Source organism: Mobula birostris, chromosome 17 (assembly GCF_030028105.1).
Source record: "Mobula birostris isolate sMobBir1 chromosome 17, sMobBir1.hap1, whole genome shotgun sequence".
In the NCBI taxonomy this organism is placed as follows: domain Eukaryota; kingdom Metazoa; phylum Chordata; class Chondrichthyes; order Myliobatiformes; family Myliobatidae; genus Mobula; species Mobula birostris.
In genome coordinates this window covers 31,927,163-31,949,790 of record NC_092386.1, presented here as the reverse complement: position 1 = coordinate 31,949,790, position 22,628 = coordinate 31,927,163, and the positions used below count along the sequence as shown (strand labels likewise).

General features: G+C 38.3%; 1 protein-coding gene across 3 annotated transcripts in view; it reads left to right on the top strand.

Annotated features, from left to right (window-relative positions):
* The window catches only part of cep120 (centrosomal protein 120), a 93,426-nt gene that overhangs the window by 40,217 nt on the left and 30,581 nt on the right, over positions 1-22,628 (top strand). For all 3 annotated transcript variants that reach the window (XM_072281474.1, XM_072281475.1, XM_072281473.1), the window contains exons 13-18: positions 6,084-6,180; positions 7,855-8,016; positions 10,825-10,914; positions 11,448-11,540; positions 16,388-16,549; positions 20,244-20,366. In XM_072281474.1, the coding sequence (XP_072137575.1) occupies positions 6,084-6,180; positions 7,855-8,016; positions 10,825-10,914; positions 11,448-11,540; positions 16,388-16,549; positions 20,244-20,366 (727 nt within the window). The remainder of the gene's footprint in view (positions 1-6,083; positions 6,181-7,854; positions 8,017-10,824; positions 10,915-11,447; positions 11,541-16,387; positions 16,550-20,243; positions 20,367-22,628) is intronic.

The following is a 22,628-nucleotide window of genomic DNA, read 5'->3' as shown; positions in this document are numbered from 1 at the left end:
CTCACGATTGATGAAGGCCAATGCACTGTATGCTTTCTTAATCACAGAGTCAACTTGTGCAGCAACTTTGAGTGTCCTATGGACTCAGACCCCAAGATCCCTCTGATCCACACTGCCCAGAGTCTTACCATTAATACTGTATTCTACCATCATATTTAACCTATGAAAATGAACCACCTCATACTTATCTGAATTGCACTCCATCTGCCACTTCTCAGCCCAGTTTTGCATCCTATCAATGTTCCGCTGTAACCTCTGACAGCCCTCCACACTATCTACAACACACCCAACCTTTGTGTCATTAGCAAATTTACTAACCCATCCCTTCACTTCTTCATCCAGGTCATTTATAAAAATCACGAAGAGCAAGGGTCTCAGAACAGATCCTTGAGGCACACCACTGGTGACCGACCTCCATGCCAAATATGACCCATCTACAATCACTCTTTGCATTCTGTGGGCAAGCCAGTTCTGGATCCACAAAGCAAAGTCCCCTTGGATCCCATGCCTCCTTACTTTCTCAATAAGTCTTGCGTGGGGTACTTTCTCAAATGTCTTGCTCAAATCCATATATACTACATCTACTGCTCTACCTTCATCAATGCGTTTAGTCACATCCTCAAAAAATTCAATCAGTCTCGTAAGGCACGATCTGCCTTTGACAAAGCCATGCTGACTATTCCCAATCATATTATGCCTTTCCAAATGTCTGTAAATCCTGCCTCTGAAGTAAGAGTTCCTGGGCTATCTCTGCTCCCTTTCTTGAATAATGGAACAGCATCTGCAACCCTCCAATCCTCTGGAACCTCTCCCATCCCCATTGATGATCATCGCCAGAGGCTCAGCAATCTCCTCCCTCGCCTTCCACAGTAGCCTGGGGTACACCTTGTCCAGTTCCGGTGACTTATCCAACTTGATGCTTTCCAAAAGCTCCAGCACATCCTCTTTCTTAATATCCACATGCTCAAGCTTTTCAGTCCACTGTTAGTCATCTCATCCTTGGGGTACATCTTGTCCACTATAAGAATAGGGATGGAAGACTGTCATTCTGGCTGGAGGTCTGTAACCAGTGATGTTTTGCAAGGATCAGTGCCGGGACCTCTATTGTTTGTGATATACTGTGAATCAGTTGATTTGGGTGGAAAATATAACCGGATGGACTAGCAAGTTTGCAGATGAAACCAAGACCAGTGGAGTTGTGGACAGTGACTATCAAAGGATACAGTGGAATATAGATGAGTGACATAATTGCCTGAGAAGTGGCATTTGGTATTTAATGCAAATTTTGCATTAGACTTTTGGAGGTGAAGTGTAAGTGGACCGCTTAATAGCATTGAAGGAAAGGGGGATCTTGAGGTTCAGGTCTAGGGACAACATTGTTCTCATCACCCCATTATAGGAAGGATGTGGAAAAGCTGCAGAAAAGATTTACCAGGATGTTGCTTGGTTTGAGGGTCTGAGCTACAATGAACAACAACAAACTTGTGTTGTTCCTAGAGTGTCAGAGGCTCAGGAGAGAGCTAATATGTATTTTTAAAATTATGTGAGGCATGGATAGGGTGAATAGTCAGAATCTTTACTTCAGAATTGAAACATCACCAGTTTAAAGGGGAGTTTAAAGGTGGCAGAAGAAGCAAGTTTTTTTTATGCAGAGAGTACCTTGAAAAGGGTATCATAGGTAGTAGTGGAAGCAGGTAGTTTGGTGGAGTTTAAGAGGCTTTCAGATAGACACATTAATATGACGGGAAGAAAAGGATGTGGATGATGCATGGGAAGAGAACATTTAATGTAAATATAAATTTGGTATCAAGATGGGCACAACATTGTGGGTTAAGTGACATGTCCAGTGCTGTACTGTTCCATGTACCACATTTTAAATTTATAGTAGTTAACCAGTAAATCAACTTAGTAGGGAACAGAGAAATCAAGCACCTCAAATTAAGTAGCTTTTTTGAGTTTAGTGTGCCTCTTGGTCAGATCGCCTGTTCTTAATTACTGTTTTCTGAACGGTAAATATCATCTATTTCATTGTGAACTGACTGCTATGTGTGCAGAATGGGGATTGTTTGAGAGGTGGGGTAGCGAATATTGAAGATAGAGAGTTGATTTTGTGATTAAATATATGGAAGAGAAGTGACAAGAATTTTAGATAAATGGGTAACAATAGAAAATGACCTTAAGTAATAGATGACTGGAGGGACTCATTGGTCAGAATTGTTTTCTGCTTGTCATCTACATATTTAAGTCAAAGGTTAATTTGGTTTTCTGTCAATTGTGTCTGCAGCAATGCTTGAAAGGGTAACTTATCCTGTCCAGTTAGTGAGCTCAGCAGCTAATTAGTTTTTCTTCTTGATCTTAGATGATAGAATGGTTGATTGAGCATAGGAAACTTTTAGGCACAGCAAATGAGCAAAGTCTTTGTAATGAAATTGGTGGACCTATGTACTTTGATAATTTCAAAGGTACATTTAATGTCAGAGAAATGTGTACAATACACATCCTGAAATGCTTTTTCTTCACAACCATCCACGAAAACAGAGGAGTGCCCCCAAAGAATGAATGACAGTTAAATGTTAGAACCCCAAAGTCCCCCCAGCTCCCCCTTCCGTGTGTAAGCAACAATCCCCCCTTTCCCCACCAGCAAAAAAAAAGCATCAGCACCCACCACAGAGTACTCAAGTGTGCAGCAAAGCAACAGCAAAGACAGACTTGCAGTGCCCCAAAGATTACTTGTTCACCCAGTATTTGACATACCACAGGCTCTCCCCCCCCCCCCCCAAAATAAGGGAAAAAAGAGGTGTCTCCATTTCACAGTGAGAGGAGAGACATAACAAACAACTCGCTGGTTTACGATGTTAGAAGTCCGTTGCATTGCTTTTTCCAAGCTCGGTGCCCAAAGATCACAGATCTCTTGACACACAGCCATAGATCTTCCGACTCTCAGAACACACCGATCTTCTGCTGGGACACTGACCTTTGACCTGCCCATCTCCAGAGCCATGGGATCTCAGACCCACGAAGGCGAGCTAAGCTCTTAGGCTGTGTCCTTGGCATGTCAATTAACGGCCAGTTCTGAAACCCCGAGAGCAGGTCCCATTCCTGCAAAAACCGAAGTCAGCGTGTAACTCCAGGTCAGGGTCTTCAAAAGAACCCTGTAAGGGGAAAATAGAGATATTAAAGATGGAAATAGAGCTGTTTCCAAAGATGCATGCAAAAAAGTCACAGATTAGTGCCACTATGACTAAGCTTCGCCCTCCAGACTTTTTTGTATCCTTGAAATTTAACATTATCTTGGACTTCAATATCTTGAACTGCAGTATTATGAAGTGGGTTTTGAGAATGGTTATTTATCCCTTACATCCCTAATCATAACCTTAGATCCATGAAAACTGGTTTGCTTTGTGTTCCTCGAGCCAAATGTATAAGAAGTGATGCGGCCTTCTGCTCTTATGCACCAAAAATCTGGAATATCCACCAACTGACACTCCTAAAAACCTACTTTTTTAATTTGGCCTACTTATACAATCACTTAATACCTGTTGATGTTGATTATACAATGTGGTATATTGGATTACATTTTATTCTATGTAATATTTTTCTTATGATTTTTAATTTTGTCTCATAGTTTTATGACTATATTGATTTATTGTTACAATCTGTAAAACACTTTGAGTTTGCAGCTTAATATATGAAAGGTGTTATACAGGTATCCCCCGCCATCCGAAGGTAAAGCGTTCCTATGAAACGGTTCGTAAGCCGAAATGTTGTAAAGCGAAGAAGCAATTACCATTTACTTATATGGGAAAATTTTGTGAGTGTTTGCAGACCCAAAAATAACCTACCAAATCATGCCAAATAACACATAAAACCTAAAATAACAGTAACATATAGGTAAAAGCAGGAATGATATGATAAATACACAGCCTATATAAAGTAGAAACACTTCTCTACAATGATTGCTTGCACAGATCTCCGTAGCGAAAATCTCACACAAGCGCTCTCGGCAGAAAATCTCACGCAAGCACCGTTGGCATAAACGTGCTCTCCAGTAACCTTTAAACTATGAAGCTGCCAAATCTACCAAATAACACGTAAAAATACACAGCCTATATAAAGTAGAAATAATGTATGTACAGTGTACTATCACTTACTGGAATCGGGAAAACAGCTTGCCAAGCACACTGATGATGGTGTGTTAGACTGAGTCGTCACAGGTTGGGGTGGTGCAGTGGCCCCCACCCTCCAGGCCACTGACTGATACATTGCCGCAAAGAACGCAGCAGTAGCTGGGAGGCACACAGCACATCTTTAAGAAAAAAGCCGAAATAAACATGCTAATTAATTAGGTGCTGCCCGGCACGTAACTGTCAGCGCAGATCAGTGCCGATTGCATCACCTCTGATCTGGGCCGACAGTTACGTGTCGGGGCACCTAATTAATTAGCATGTTTATTTCGGCTTTTTTCTTAAAGATGTGCTGTGTGCCTCCCGGCTACCGCTGCATTCTGCACGAATCGGTACAGTATCTGTCCGGGGCCCGGGGGTTGGGGTGGTGGGACATGGGGGTGTGATCTCATCCATTGCTTCACTTTCGCTACTGCATTCGGTTTCGATTATTGTCCTTTCCTCTTCCAATTGCATCAGTTCTTCATCTATCAGTTCTTGGTCATGAGATGCCAAAACCTCTTCAACATCATCTTCGTCAGCTTCCATAAGCCAAATTCACTTTGTCCTTGCTTCGTTCACCACGATCGAAATGCTTTATTATGTCTAGTTTTACGCTAAGTGTAACACCCTTACGAGCTCTTTCAGGCTTTTCCAACACCTTAGAACTCATCTTGCTAACGGCTGCTCAATGCAACGTGTTTAAGCAATGCCGTTCCGAATCCGAGGGAGAGCGGCTGCTCGGGGTGCGCGCTGCCTTTCTTCGTAACAGTGAAAACACCTTCTGAAAGCGAAAACAGGGTACTAATGTAGGTCTTTCATAACAGTGAGGTTTCGTAAAGCGAACGTTTGAAAAGCGGGGGACACCTGTATAAATGAAATTGGTAATATTATTTCTCAGGTATGCATTGGAAGCTTATCTAAATTTTGAAAATTACTTGTTTATATTGCGGTTCCTGAAAGTGGACAAGGTAGAGTGTAAAGGAATCGACTTGCAAAAGGATGCAAGTTTTCATTCTAGATATCCTTGAGATAAAGTTCACTCATGCTGGCCCACTTACTGAGTTTGTGCTTTGGCAACCAACACTATTCTGAGTGTATTATCTACTTGTGGAGATCAAAGATCTCTGATTTGAAACCTATGAACAAACTTTAAATGCTGAAGAATTTTCCCTGGCTCTGGAAAAGCTATATCTTAAATAAAAGAAAAAAATGAAAACACTACAAACAGAAAATCTTCAATTGTATGATTCCATGTGATATGATAATACTGCAGTGAATGTGTCTGTATTTTCTCTAGAGCATCTGAGATTCTGAATATTTTAGCATAACTCATTAAATACCTTCATTTATTGGAATCAATGTGTGTATATTGTAGATCATCTCCATCTCTTTATCTTGTGTGAGGGAAATAACTTGTAAAAATCTTCCATTTAGTTGTTGGGGAAGACAGCAATAAAGGAGGTGAATAGGGGAGAGGGTGGGGTTGAGGATGTGGTGATGTGGCAGTTTCTTTGGAGCAGGGATAAGATGAGAATGAATGTCCAGATGAAGAATATTGACTGGAAAAGTCAACTGTATTTCCCTTTATAGATGCTGTTTCTCTTGCTGAATTCCTCCAGCATATCAACACTATTTTACTCAGAATGCTAGATAAGTTAGAGCATAATCTTTTTTTATTAATATTCACTGATTGAAAGGGATTTATTGCATCATGAAATGTGAGCTAATGTCATTAACGTAAACAATGAAATCAATATTTAAAGGTTGGAAAAGTAAGGTGATTGTTGAGAGTATTTATTATCCATTCACAGTCATCTTTATTGATGAGTGCATTTTTAAATTTGTATACTTAAGAACAAATTTTTATGTTGGAAGAATATTTGCTTAAACAAATTTGCTTAAACACTATTTTAACAGGCCAAGTAACCAAATTGCTGAACTTTATTACTCCATGACTTTGGAGGATTATGGTTTTGTGAAAACTCAGCATGTCACTATAAGTGATTCTTCTCAGGTAAGCACTGGTATCATTGCATGATTTTAGATGTGGCTTTTATAATTATGAAATGGATATATTCAATTTTAGCTACATTTCTTAAATGCTGTAATTTCACCAGCTTAGGAAATAAAGTTGTAAAGTACTCAGATTGTAATTAAAATATAATTAGTTTTGCAAATACTGTAAACATTACTGAGCAAGTTGGATTTGACTGCTGTTTATATGTCTGGCCTAAAGTATTTATATTCAGGAAGAACAGTACTCTTCCGCTCTGAATTCTTAGATTTTTTTATACTTCGTATTTCTCACAGGAGACCATTTGACACATCAAATCTTATGCAGGTTATGTGCATTCTTGCCAGTTCCATTGTCCAAACAATTTCTGCATAACATATTTTCTCTTTTATGCCCAACTGCTTCCACCCACTTAATTATCTGCCATCCTCTACACTATGTAATGAATCTACCATCATGACTTTGGGGTGTGTCTGGAAAAAAAAAACTAAAGAAACTGCTGGAGAACCATCTGGTTATTAGGAGATCACACAGATGGTGCTCAGGGTTACGGATGATTCCTGGTCACTGAGCAGGTTGGCAGCAACATCAACTGCTGCTCCACAATATTGTTGTCATTTTGTGCACTTTGTTCCAAATTATTTCCTAGACAAATAAGGTAAAGAAATTTGAATGGGAAGTTAAGTTTTATGTACTCTAATGTGGTGCAAAGTAAATGAAGGAAAATGTGGTAGTACTTTATTAAAAGGACTATTGACCTATTTTCAGTGTGTTGCTGATTACTGTATTTATGCTCTGAATTTGAACTAAAGTCTAAAGTTGAGCAGTTCTTATCAGTCAGCTTCATCTGACCTTCTATGCAGTTTTGCATATTTTGTAATGAGGATTTTTTGTTTAATTAAAGAAGTAGGGGACTTCTCACCTCATTACTTCATTGTAGAATGAAATTATGAGTAGATATGTGACATATTCTCTGATTTTTCAAATGTATCTATGGCATGGCAATAAATAAAAATTGCTGTTCTATTGCTTAGGATCAGTAAGTGCACAATTTTATAAACAAGAGGTTGTTTCTTCTGTGTCAATTGCATTGCAAAGTTTTTGGAGGTGGTTTAGGGAGGTATACTGGTTTGGGTTGATACCAAGTGCCAAAGTTCAAAACAAAGTGATAGAATTTTAGCCTTGATCCCAACTGGCTCAAGTTATAAAAGGAAGGAAGTTATGCCTCATTTGATTAGCTACCACCTTACATTCTGCAGCCAGTTATTAGCAATCCCAAAATGATAGTTTGTTCATCAGCTGAGCTGAGACTGATTCCCAGAATGAAAGGTTAACTTAGGTTAGGTTGTATTAATTCGGCTTCTATTCTTGTGAGGTGTTGTAAAAACTAAGAAGAATTAATTAGGCCACATATAGAAAAACTATCATTCGTTGAGGAGTTGTTAAGAAGAGGGCATTTAAAAATTAGAGCCAGTGTATTTGAGATGCAAATCTGGAAAGAAATTTTTTCACACTGAGAGTTGTGAAAGTTCGAAAATTTTCAAAATGCTGGAGCAATTGTTCCAAGTGCGAGATAATGCTACAATGGAATAGTGGAATCTCCAAGTACTTCAATAATTGACCTTGGCAGAAATGTGTACTTGTATAATTTGGTGAGTATTTGTTTAACATTAGAGTGCAAACGTTGGACCACAGCAACCAAGTGATCTTCCAGCTAAGCCAGTACATCTTTCAGAACCAGTCCCTCATCCTGAACCACGAGACTCAATGGAATATAAGGCAGCACTGGAGTTGGAAATGTGGAAAGAGCTACAAGAAAATTTGTTTGAGAACCAGGTAAATCCTTTCCTGCACTAAAGTAAACAGATGATTTATTATGATTATTATGGTGGTCTTGAGGCCCATAAACATGAATTAAACCTGGGGCTGGACTGTGTTTATTTGGATGCTGTGGAAAGCAGGGGAGGTAGTTGCTATGGCCCTCGTGGAGATCGTCATTTACCATGGGTGAGGTACCAGAGGATTAATGTGATTTTTCAAGAAAGGCTGCGAGGAAATCTAGGGGGCGACAGACTGGAGAGCCTAACATTGTTGGTGGGAAAGTTACTGGAGGGAATTCTTACAGGCAAATTTTATCTGCATTTGGAAAGGCAAGGACTGATTAGGGGATGGTCAGCTTTGCTCTGTATGTGGGAAATCATGTCTCCCAAATCGAATTGAGCTTTTTCTTTTAAAGAAGTTACCAAGAATTGACTAGGACAGTCTGGATGATGTTATCTATGTAGACTTCAGCAAGGTTTTTGGCCAAGTCTTGCATCATAGACTAGTCCAGAAGATGAAATCACATAGGATTAAGGTTGAGCTAGCCAAATGTACAAATTTGGCTCCGTGAAAGGAGTCACGCAGAGGATTGTTTTTCAGATTGGAGGCCCGTGATTAGTGGTGCGCCGCTGTGATTGGTGCTAGATTCCCAGTTGTTTTTCATTTACAGCGGCAATTTGGATGAGAGCATTTGGATGTAGTTGTCAAGGTTGCAGATAACACGAGTATTAATGGTATGATGCACAGTGAAGAAGGTTGACTAAGTTTACAACAGTATCTAGAGCAAATTAAAAAAAAAAGCCATGGATTGGCAGATGGAATTTTACTTCAACAACTATGAATTGTTTCATTTTGGTAAGTTAATATGGAGCAAGTCTTACACAGTTAATGATAGGCTCCTGGGGAATGTGGTAGAACAGAGACATTGGGGTACAAATATAGTTCCCTGAAGGTGACAACACAGATTGACAAGGTCATGAAGAAAGCACATGGCATGTTTGTCTTTGCTGGATGGGTATTGAGTACAAGAGTTGGGAAGTCGTGTCATGTAATAGCTGTAGAAGATGAGACTACATGTGAAATATTGTCTGCAGTTCTAGTCCCTATACTTTCAAGTAGTGATTTGGCTAGATAGGGTGCTGAAAAGATTCACAGAGATGTTGCTGGGACTGGAGGGCTTGAGTTATAAGGAGAGACGAGGTAGCCTGGGAGTGCTTTCCATGGAGTGGAGGAGGCTGAGTGGTAACCTTAGACAGTTTATAAAATCATGAGGGGTATAGAAAAGATGAAAAGCCGCAGTCTTTTTCCCATGATAGGAGAGTCTAAAACTGAGGGGCATTGGTTTAAGGTGAGAGTGGAAAGATTTAAATGGGATCTAAGAAGCAGTTTTTCTCACAGAAGATGATGGGTTTATGGAATAAGCTACAGAGGAGGCGGTAGATACAGGTAGAGTTGCACAAATTATGACGTAGATGAGTTTGTAGATATGGAAGGCCTAATGCAGGTAGATGGGACTAGCTTAGGAGTACACCTTGGTTGGCAAGGGCAAGTTAGGCCACAATGAGACCTGTTTCTATGTTGTGTAACTGGTTTGAAAGGCAAATTAGCTTTCTGTCACTAATTATAGCACTTAGAATACCGCCTACTTTATTTTACTGCATTAAAATATATTACAGCATGATTCAGCTCATGTTTTCTTTAATCGAGTTTGAATATTCCTTTTGCTTTTTAACAGTTTTATGGTTTTCTCCAAGACCAGCTGGATTAATTACTTGAAAGCAAGTCCTGAAGAAGGGGCTCAGCATGAACCATCGATTGTTTGTTCATTTCCATGGATGCTGCCTAACCTTCTGAGTTCCTTCAGCATTTTAGACCTTAAGACCATAAGATATAGCTGCAGAATTAGGCCATTTGACCCATTGAGTCTGCTCCACCATTTCATCATGGCTGATCCAATTTTTTTTTCTCTTTGTCCCAATCTCTTGCTTTCTCCCTGTATCCCTTCATGCCCTGAACAATCAAGAATCTATCAATCTCTGCCTTAAATATACATGAAGACTTATCTCCACAGCCGCCTGTGGTATCGAATTCCACAGATTAACCACTCTGTGGCTAAAAAAAAAATTCTCCTTGTCGCCATTCTACAAGGATGCCCTTCTTTTCTGAGGCTATGTCTTCTGGTCCTAGACTCTTCCCACCATAGGAAACATCCTCTCCACATCTACTCTATCAAGACCTTTCATCATTCGATAGGTTTCAATTGTCACCCCCTCCTCTACCCATTCTTCTGAATTCTAGTGAATACAGGCCCAGCGCCATCAAATACTCTTCATATGACAAGCTGTTCCATCCTGGAATAATTTTCTTGAACTTCCTTTGAACCCTTTCCAGTTTCAGCACATCTTTTCTAAGGTAAGGGGCTCAAACCTGCTCAGAGTGAGGCCTCACCAGTGCTTTATAAAGCCTCAACATTACATTCTCAAGGAAAAGAAAATCCGCAACGAAGGAAATCCAAGCAACACACACAAAATGCATTTATGGAAAAGGGTACAGTTAATGTGTCGGGCCTGAGGAAGGATCTCGGCCTTCAATGTTGACTGTACTATTTATCATTGATGCTGCCTGGCCTAGTGAGTAACTCCAGCATTTTGTGTGTGTTGCTAAAATTACATCCTTGCTTTTATATTCTAGTCGTATTTTGTGTGTGGTGCTCTGGATTTTCAGCATCAGCAGAATCTTTTGTGTTCTTTGAGTTTTTTTTTATAGTCCGTCCCTTGCAATTTATTTTTGAGTGAATAAGAAATGTTTCTTTTTTGGTTATAGTTGAAACAAAAAGAGCTGGCACATATGCAGGCCCTTGCTGAGGAGTGGAAGAAGCGAGACAGAGAAAGGGAAGCTCTTGTGAAGAAAAAGGTAAAGGGAGCAGAAGGAAAAGTTGCCTGATAGTAAAGCAGCTTGAATTTCTTTTCTATTTTGTTTCCTATACTGGTTTGCATTTTCATAGTTTTAAAAGCATGGTGACTTTTTTAACTGTCAATTACGAGAAATTGTTTTATAAGAGGTTGGGTTCCTAACTCAGTCCTGAATGGCTGTTGCAAAGGTTTGCTGGGGATAGGAATTGCAAGACTTTATATTTAATGTCCACTTATTTCCTTATTGTCAAGGACACTTATGAATGCATTAGTCAGACTTTTTGGGGATTTGTCTTTTTATTTTTCATCTCCAATGCATTGCTGTAGTACCTTGATAAAGACAGTAAACATATGCATTGTTGGGGACAAACACGTTCTGTCGAGTAATTAAAAACTATTAACAATTAATTAAAATGACTTGTTAATTAAATCTAGTTCAATGAGTGTTTTGGTAAAGAGTCTTACCATGTGTTGTGGATTGTATTTACTATTGGAAAAGAATTCTACATTGGCATGTCTTTTTATTAATGTCAGGTGATTGAATATGCTGCGCTAGAGGAACAGCTACAAAAAACATTAGCTGATTTGGAGAAGAGAGAGCGCCACTTTGCTAATGGTGAAATGGAGGTAATTATGTCTTCAAATTAGAATTCAAATAGAGGCAATTTCAGAAATTCAGAGAATAATGAGAAATTTATTTTCCTCTCAGTTTCGAATGTCTAACATTTGACTCAGAGCCCAGTTGTCTCCAGTTTGAGACTCTCAAGTTCAAGTTTATTGTCATATGTGTGCATACACAGGATATAAATGGCATGAAAATAAACCTTTTTGCTTTTGCCGTGCGGTACAGTTCAAACATGACAAATGTAAGTTAACATAAACTGAAATTATCATAAATTGTACATGTGTGAAAAAATAAACATAACACCAGTGCAAACAGAGAGAAAACAATGTAGTTTGTGATAGTGTTAGTGTTTTTCAAGTCAGTTCAAGAACTTAGTAACAGTGGGGAAGAAACTGTTATTTAACCTTGGTGTGTGAGTCTTCAGACCCTTGTAACTCCTATCTGATGGCAGCATCAAGGTATGGCTCAGAAGATGGGGATTCATGATTATGAATGCTACTTCCCTGAAATTTTACTTATTCAATGCCCTTGACAGTCCTTAGCCCTGGAGAGCTGTAGCCGTGATAGAACCAGCTGAGCCCACTGTTCTGTGTCCCTCTGACGTTCTTGCATTCCTGTGCATTCTAAGTTAGACAAAAGGTTTTCCACTATACCGCTGTAGATATTTGTCATATTCTTGATGAGATGCCAAATCTCCCTAAACTTCTATGGAAGTAGAGCCATTGGCACATTATCTTCATAACTGCATCTGTATTATGAGCCTAGGATGATGATGATGATCATCATCATCATCAGGTGCCATGCCCAGTTTGAGCTTTGACTGCCATGGCCCACGTACTCCTGTTTCGGGTCAAGTGGATCAATTCATTGGTGTTTATTTCCAGTTCTCTGGCTGCTGTCTCCATCATCATTTATCTTTGCCTTCCTCTTGCTTTCTTCCCTTCAATCTTTCCCATAATTACTGTGCATTCCAACTCCTTTTTCCTAATCACATGTCCAATGAAGTTGCGTTGCCTTTTCATGATCTCATACATTATTTCTCTTTTTGTGCTTGCTCTGTTCATGACATCCTCATTAGATATTCATTTCATCCATGATATTCTTTGCATCCCCCTCAGAAACCACAACTCCGCTGCTTCGATTCGTTTCCTCATGTTACTAGATATTGTCCAACATTCTGAGCCATATAACATAACTGGATAAATGTAACATTTCAGTACTCTGAGGCAGGTTGTCATGCCTAGGATACTGTAGGTTTTCTAGATGTGGGGACACAGGGATGTGAAGTTGCTCAGCATTTTCACTGCAGACACTTCATTGAGGATTGGTGTGTGTTCACTTGACTTCCGCTTCCTGAAGTACACAATTCTCTGGTTTTGCTTATGATAAGCATTAGGCTTCTGTTATGACAACACTCAACCAGGTGAGCTCTCTCACTTCAGTGTGCTACCTTGTTACATTCCTTGATTCTGCCAACTGCGATGGCGTCATATAGATGGTGATGGAGCTATACTTTATCATGCGGCTATAGATATAAAGAAAATTAAGCGTTTCCGATCTGCAATCTTTGTAATCTAATGAGGTAGTGGATCCAATTGCAGAGGGAGGTAGAGAAGCCCATTTCCTGGAGCTTGATGATAAGTTTTGATGAGGGTGATGGTACTGACAACAGAACTGAAGTCAATGAACAATAGCCTGACACGTGTTCTGGTTGTCCAGATGGTCCAGAGCAGAGTGGAGAGATAGTGAGGTAGTGCTTGTTGTAGACTTATTATGGCAGTAAGCAAATTAGAGCAGATCCAGGTTTAGAGGAAGTGACCTCTCAATGTCTTTCCTATCAAGTGTTCTGAATTTTGCATGGTTCAGTGAGGTTCTTTCATTCTTCTCAACCTCAATGAGCAAGAAGCAATTCTGCGTAAAACTTTCTTCAGAGGCCAGTTATCTCATTGCAAGAATAAATCTAAATCTGTATTGCCATGCCGGTAAGTATATGTTCCCTTTGTTAGAAGTACAGGACTAAACTGTATACCAGTATAATTTTTAATAAAGCTTTTTACATGTACACCAAAAATTCTTCCCTTTGAAATTATGAATAACATACCATTTGACCTATTTTCTGAATATCCATTTTTTTGTGTTGCATAAAAGGACATTGAACTAGTTTTTCATTTTTTTCCTCAAAATAGAATGTAACTGTTTTCCTACATTATACTTGTTGATTTATTTAAGTTGGCTATAAACTTTCCTGTCTCCATTTGTACATCCCCATCACAGTTGCTTTCCCACCTGGATTTCCGGCCTGGTCTGTCTTGGTCAATAATATGTGGCATCCAGATTGTAATACCCTATAAAAGTGAATTAAATACTGTTATTCTGACAGTTCTGCCCTTTTGCCAATGCTTTGGTAATTGTGAAAAGTAGTATTTTAGCAACCTATGTTGCTATGTTCTTGTTCAGCCAAGGAGCTTGTTTTCATCCTGTATTGCTCTGTGACTTTTTAACGTTGAAAATTAATAACACTTGTCAGAAGTAAAGTATCCTTTTGTGTATGTCTACCGTCATTGGGTTAACACCTGTTTAAGTTGACAGCTGTCTTTGCTCTCAGCACGGCCTTGTAAAAGTTATTGATAAAGCAGGGACATTGGCCAAGACAAGAGCCCCTGCGTACAGCAGAAAATAATTGAAAAAGGGGATGGGTATTATAGCACTTAACCCCCATTCTTTTGGTTTAATTAACTGCCTGGAGAACTCAATTGTGTACCTAAATGATGTGGTTGACGTTCTGGAACAGATTTCCAAATTTAGAGAAGTTAATCTTGTTAACTAGCATAGATTTGGATGGATGAGGCGAACGTGTCCCTAAAATGGGATTAATTTGGGCATTTCACCCTCCTTCTAAAAGTCAATTATATAAGTGGACAGTTTGGAGGAGTGGCCATTAGAACTCTGAGTTGGCACTAGAGCCTGCAACAATGATGTCTTAATCAGTTTGAATCCATTCAGGGAAGGCTGTGCTGTTTGTGGCCAGAACTGAATTTACCACTGAATAACTTGGCCAACACCATTTATTGATAGTATGTTTGTTTTGTATATTGTGTTTGTATATGTGAGAACATCATAATTACTGTTGCTTTGAGCCAATAAATCTCTCCATTTTTTGTCCTTAGTTGGCATTTGAGTATTTTGTGTTTGACTAGTTTTGTAATTTTCTTTCCCTCATGTCTTGACAATGATGTTACATTTGCATCCTTCCATTTTTCTGGTTCTGTTTGAATTGGCTCCTGTTTCAGTGGTGGTGAGATTTTGAGGATGGATTTGTTGCATTTGTTTCATGCTATTGCATTTGCTGTCACAGTTCCTGAGTTATATTTTAATGGTCATTGTTGTCACTTAGGCAAATGTGGGCACCGATTTCGCATGCCAAGACCCTTAAAATAGTAATGAGAACTGGTATCTAAAGGGTTAATTTAGGCCATGATTTATGCTGAAGGATTACTCCAAGCATGAAATTGTTGGTGATATTTGTTTGCATCCTGAAAAGACACATGGGGTTTTTGTCTGAGTAAAATATAAACCACTGCAAAAACTAGGTTGCCCAGTCTCTGTTTGCTCTTGCTGATGTAAAGGCTACGGATTTTAGTTCAATGTATTGTTCTAAAGCAATATTTAATTTAATCGATCATGCTAATACTGGAAATAAGTTGTTGGAAATTTTTCCTCCATCTATTCTGCTATCATTATTTGCTAAATCACTAAATATGGCTCTGTTAAAATTCATTGTGCTGTGAATTTTTTTTTCTGAGAGATCACAAATCTGAATGCTGTATTCAAGTCCTCATGGAAAGTTTATCAGACATAATACAAAGCATGTTTTTTTCTTAGATATTATTGAATAGAACTAATTCTTGGATTATAACTTAAATATTCTTCGAAAATTCTTCCATTTCATATAATAATTGCAAGGCGTTAAAATTGCTGCGTTGTAGATGGCAATATTCGTATATTGTGATCTCTTAAAAATGTAACTGAAAAATCAAATCCTTATTTTGTTAACAAATCAATATCGTGGAATTATGAAGTCATTTTTGCCATTTTTCTCCCCCATAACACTACTATATTTATCATAATTCATGAAAATAACATTAAAGTCTTCAATGTTGTAGCTTCAGCATTTCTTTTTGATAAATGACTTTTGAAGAACAATTTCCTGTATCTGTGCTATCAATTGCTCATGAACAATTTTTCAATACTTCAATAATAATACTGAAATTACATTTCTAAATTGGAACTCTGTTCTGGGAAGTGTAATCGTTTGAGGAGCCTCATGGTTACCTACAAGGTTGCCTCCTTGTGCATCATCATGTAAAAACAGTTAATCATCAAATTTGGCTAAGATGCTTGTTGCCACTGAAACTATGCCTGAATTATTGTTGCATAATTCTATCTTGCTTAAGCTGTTTTTTAATGAGTTTATTCCAATTATATCAGTTTTGCTTGAATCCTGTTAGTTCAACTTCACCCATTACGCCTTTGCTTGCAAATCTAAGTTGTTCTCCTTTCTAGAAGTTGATTGCTCTTTTTAGAATGTCATCCTTGCTTTCAGATATTTCAGTTGTTTTCTCATCTCCATTGTTCAATTCTGACAGCTCCACAATCCTCCAAATCTGTGGTTTCCTCCAATTCTCATGACTGGCTCATTAGCTTCCATAAGCTGCTATGATTTCAATGAGGAAAAATGATTAACTATTTCTTAAATACATTATCCTTATAAATATTAGTGATCTTGTTCACCATTTTATGTTTATTGGAGAGATTTCAAAATAAAGTCTTCATTTTATTCTGTGCAAAGCTTCAAAGACTGCGAAAAGAATTACAAGATGATCATGATTGGAACTTAAGAGAAATGCAGGACAACACACGGCGTTCCATTGCAGATGCTGCCCATCAGGTGGAATTGGAAAGGTCAAAGTTGAATCAGTTGCAGGATGATAAGTTGCGTTTACAGCAGCAGGTAAGGAAAAGTGTGCTAATCAAAGGTGAATTTTAAAGACAAAACTAAGCCTAACTTGTTGATAATGAACAAAATGATGGAGGAACAGAGTGGGTTGAACAGCATCTGTGAAGGAAAATGTACAGATGTCATTTCGAGTCAAGACCCTTCATCTAAATTGGTTGTGATTATTCTTTATGCTCATCATTCTGGTAAAAAAGTTTAATTTTATTGCAGTTATGGCTATGACTTGTATTAATTCTAGGATGTATTGTTCTGGCATATTTCCCTTTTTGTTTACATCTAATTTGTCGTATAGTTTACCCTATCATAAAATTGTCCATCTGCCGATGAATTCTTTACTTGAGTCTTTTTACTACTACTTCCTGACCTTTTATTCTATTTCTACACTTGAGATTCTCCAAAACTGCTGCTCATCACTACTCCACAACTTTCTGAGATGATACACTCCTCCACTTCTGGCCTCTTGTCACCATTGAATTTATTTTCATTAAAGTTTTGTCAGCTGTGAAGGCTCTAAGCCTTGTTTTTTTTCCCTCTCTAAATGCCTTTGACTTATTCCTGTTTCCTGTTTCTAACATTTCCTGTTTTATCAGATCTGACTAAGCTATTGGCCATTTATCCCAAACATTCCTTATGTGGCAAAATGTAAAATTTTCTTTGCAAAATCTTGCACTGGTAAAACTATTACATAAATTAATGTTATATGTTCAAATGTGTCTGAAATGCTTTGTTTATTTAGTATGTGGCTTGATGTCAATATCTTGTTTTCAGATGTTAATTGATATTCCCCAAGATTTTCTCACCTTTGTTGCCTATTCAAGGAAAATAATCATGCTTAAAATACCAGAGTAGCATTCATCACTTCTTCAATGAGTGCGAATTTATAGAGTCATTTAAAAGACCATCTAATCAAAATAATTGTATTTATCCTTGGTCTACCAAAAAAAAATCACATTACAGGCAGGATTGTAACTACTGAGAAGAACAGGAAATTCCTTTCTACTTTTTGTTTCAAGCATACAATCTGGATTTACAGTTCAGTGTCTTAAATTGTCTTGTTTCACAATGCTTGTGGAGTCATGAAGTCATACAGCATGGAATCAGCCTTGTTGCCTCACTGAATCTATGCAAAGCCATCAAGCACCTATTAGCACTAGTCATTTTCTGTTCATGAAGCTATGTTTAAGATCCCATGCCATTAGAAGAGCAAAGATGTTCTCAAGCTGAAAAGTGGGATGAATATGCTGTGTACATACATCTACTGATGCTTCTGGACACATCTTCAGTGATATTCCTGGAATCATCGGGTTTTTCGGGTCTTTCAACATCATACAACCTCCTCCAGGTGACCCAGCCAGGGCTGATCAGACCCCAGCTTGTGTCCAGATGGCTAGCTACTTATGACTCCGTGGCTCACCTCTTTTGAGCCACAGCTATCTTGAAGCACTCTCTGCCGCATCAGTGGTACTGCGGCTGGCTCTCCTCTTCCTCTCTCCCTCGGTGCCCAAAATGCTGAAGGCTCTAACTAAGGAACGGGCTGCGAATCCCCTACAACCAACCTCCACTGGGAGGCACCTCGCTGTCCATCCAGCCTGCTGATAGTTGCTGACCAATCCTGCGTACTTGGAGAGCTTCCTTTCAAAGGCCTCTTCCAAGCTATCTTCCCATGGGACTGTCAGCTCCAGCATCACCACTTGCTTAGCAGACTCAGACACTAGGACAATGTCTGGTTGCAGGGTGGTGGCTGCGATATGGTTGGGAAACTTCAGCTGCCATTCGAGGTCCACCAACAGCTAATATAGAACTTTTTGTTTGAGACAATTTGTAGATTCTACCTGATGAAAAGAAGTAATATTCAGTTACATATTCAACAAAAATCTGTTATGTAATAGTGGGACCCCTTTGTCATTATCAGAAACACTCTTCCATGCAACAAGGAAAAGATCAAAGTTCAAAGTACATTTATTATCAAAGAATCTATAAATCATACAACCTTGAGAATTGTTTGCTCATAGATGGCCTCAAAGCAAGAAACCCAAATAAATAAAGACCAACACTCGATACACAAGAGGAACCAAGTACAAATCATGCAAACAAGTGAAGCGAACTACAAAATCCAAACCAAAAATTGAGTCCTCAGATCTGAACCCCAGAGTAGGCCCAAAGCCTTGTTTATCAGTTCATCATATTAGCGGGCACCGAGCACAACAGCCAGGCAGTCTTCGTAGCCTCAGCGCCATCGAGAGAGAGGAGTGACCTTTACAGAGAATGAGCAAAATCGGCTCTCACTCTAGATCCCAGCAGCCTGTCTTTTCAGTCTATCTGGGCCAGCGTTTAATTTGACCAAACAATGGAACAACTAAAGGCCCCAGCGCCCTGGAGAGAGCAAACATCGTGGAGAGCGAGCAAAATTGGCTCTTGCCTCCAATCTGGGCCGGCCTTTAAATTGTCTAAACAGCGTATCATTCCTCCAACTAGAACCCGGGCACCGCTGCTGCGAAAGGCTCCACACCACCCAGCGATTCGCTCAAATGAATCAATTCTAATAATAATTACTCTTTTAAAAAATTGTTGCTTAGAACAAAGCCTTGCACTATTGTTTATAAATTGGATCAAATGCCTTTTATTTTCTCATGTAGTTGCTGTTTCACAGGTTTTATTTGACAGCTTGTATAGTTTGAAATTAGATCTTGCACTGCTCTTAAGTTTTTGTTACTCAGATAGATTACACCTGAAACAAATAGAATTGGTCTAGCCCTACCTATAATTTTATTACATTGGCTGTCAGTTTATGATGATATTTTGACATTGGATAATAAAATATCAAGATGTACTTATTTTTAACATTAAACCTCCTAATTGCTTTGAACTAAATCCAGACTTTTCAACCTTTATGGGTTTCAAGGCTGGCAAATGCATTTGTACAACCTTGCTATAAATGTCAGAGTTTGCTTTCCAACTGCATTGCTTTTAAAACATATTGGATAGCTTGCTAACCATAATGGTCTACTTTTTGGATTGTAATCAGATGCATTTCAGTTGTTCAATTGCCAGTAGCTTTCCAGAAACTTTGTTTTTATAAATTTCTGCAAACTGCACTTATTTTAATTTTAGTGTTTTAATTATTGCCAAGATTTCAAAAGCAGATTCTTTTTCTGGAATTCATTGTGTAGATTATAAGGTCAGAGGTATTGGGAATTACACAATTAATCAATAACTATCTTATGCTTTAGTTATTGCTTAACTTTTGGCCTAAAAAAAAATCCCGGAAGAATAACATCTGAAAGTGAAGCTTGCAGTCTCCTAGTTGGACTTTTTAATGTTACTATCAGATATTGTCTTTATAAATGTTAAAGTGGTAATAATGTATAAACAACCAGAAAAGTGTTAACTGAATAGATGGATAAATAATGATCTGTTATACAAGGATTAGCCTGTTATGTGTCGCTGCTTTGTATCCCCGCCTGCTTTGTCAGCAGGATGTAAACAATGAAATTATTCACTCATTTTTAAATCGGAACTTGTTCAGTGTTCAGATTTCTTGCTGTTGTCTGCTTGTACTTTAGTTGAGTTACAAGTCCATTTATTTTGAATGTGAATTTTTAGAGCATCTGTTTAGTGTCTGATGGATAAGCTGACTTCCTTTGGTTTCTTAAGTCACTTTTTTTCCACTTCCATGAACTCTACCCAGCTCCACGAAGCAGAACAGAAGTATAAATTGCTTGAGAAGGAGTTTCATCAGTACAAGGAACAGCAGAGCAGCAAGCCTGAAATTCGACTTCAATCGGAGATCAATCTATTGACTCTAGAAAAGGTAGAATGAAATTGGATATCAACAATATATTTTAAGATTTTTGTTCCCATAGGATATTATAACAAAAACAATGTTTAGCTTTTTAGAATGGTATTGGATTGAATCCCAATGTGCATTGTCCATTTTTCAGATTTGTGCCCTTGAATTCATTCTGTTAATGCTCCTAACTTTTAAGACCGTGCCGCTTCTTCCAACATGTTGGTGGACACCTTCCACAAATTGAAGCTAACTTTACATAGAACATAGAATAGTACAGCACATTACAGGCCCTTCGGCCCACAATGTTGTGCCGACTCTCAAACCCCACCTCCCATATAACCCCCCCACCTTAAATTCCTCCATATACCTGTCTAGTAGTCTCTTAAACTTCACGAGTGTATCTGCCTCCACCACTGACTCAGGCAGTGCATTCCACACACCAACCACTCTCTGAGTAAAAAACCTTCCTCTAATATCCCCCTTGAACTTCCCACCCCTTACCTTAAAGCCATGTCCTCTCGTATTGAGCAGTGGTCTGGCTATCCACTCTATCTATTCCTCTTATTATCTTGTACACCTCTAACTTTAGCCAATGATTTGGATGTAGCCAGTGAAAAGTAAGGTCCTGCACCGGATTGCCATGGCATCCTTCTGAAAACTTGTGTTTGAAGGCTTTTACATTATTTTACATTGTCTGATGTAATCAGAGATAGTTCTGAACAGTTTAAAAAATGATAAAATATCTTTTTTAAACAGAAAATAATAAATTTAAGTGTGCTTATGTTTTGGAAATTAATAAAACATTAAGAAGATTTGAAATAACAAAAATCTAAACCACATACTATTTTAATGAAAGTCAACTACTATTTCAAGTGCGAAACACCAGCAATGGCCAATGTGCAGCTTGAGGACCAGCCATGACATTTGTCCAGGACCACAGATGGATGCTACAGAAAGTGGCTATATTTGATAACAAGTCCAAGGTGGGGTGACAGGTCTCTGCAGATTTGCCAACTAGCTGTCATCACAATCCGGCCCAGTAGTTAACACTGAAATGTTTCATTTGACTGTTTTATTAAAGAAAGCTTGTTCATTAATACCAAACTTAGTCAGCTAAACTTGATAAGTAAATAATTAAATTAACAGAAAGATTTGGTACTTGGATACATACACGCTGAGTTGTGGAATTTTTATCTTGAAGTTTATAAACATTTGAATTTTCAATGGTATTCTGTGAATGAAAATAAGGATGGTTATTTTGGATTCCTCTTCAGATTAAAGATGGGGAACCTGCATGATGTTTTAAATAGTTATTTCATATCAATTGCTTCAAAACTAGAATTGTAAAATGATTTTCCTTTGAAATAATGACAGTATTTCAGATGTATTTACCTTTCTACGTTATAATAGATACACTCAATGTTGCTTGTCTGACACGCCTAGAATACAAGAAGTCCATTTGCATGTTCAAAGGGGAAGGAAGCATACCAATGGTTACTTGTAAACAACATGAATTATAGATGTCAAGTATGGTATATTCATTCCCCCAGTAGTTCCACATTTGAAAAGAAATGAATCATATCCCTTGAACCAAAAACGTACTGAAATTTCTATGGTACCAAAATACTACTTCATCTTTCCCCTCTTTAATTTCCACATCATTTCAGTATTTTGAAAATGGAAATATTATTTCCTGAACCTGCACTTTACTTAGCTTTCCCAATTCTTCAGGAGCCATGATTGATTCTTCTTCCATTGTTCCCTTGTTGTTCCCTTTCCTGAGCCTCGACTGCATGCTTTGCTCTTATCCTCTAGCTGCCTTAACTTATTTACCTTTCATGGAAGCTTCACGTGATGCATTTCCGGATAGAACCAAGAATTAATTCAGAAGACGAACAACAATACAAGTTGCACTAATTCTTCTAGTCCTGATAGTAATGCAAAGTAATTTCATATACACATCAGTGAAATAAATCCATTTTGAGACAATATTGTTTTGGTTGACCATAGTGAGTCCAGAAATAAGACTTGCTTCTGGCACAGTGATCAGTTTTTTTTAATCAATAGTTACTGAATATCAAATCCATTTGGAAATGTTGCCATCATCAAGGCTGTGACCAAAAGTGGGCATGGTATTTCACTTGGGATAAAAAGAATTTCAGTTCAGTTTAGACCACCTGGAAAATAGGAGAGTGAATTGCAGGTTCAGGAAGAAACACCTGCGTTTTTCTTTAATTATACACTAAGCATTAAACACTATTGTGAAGTATCAGTCTTCAGAGA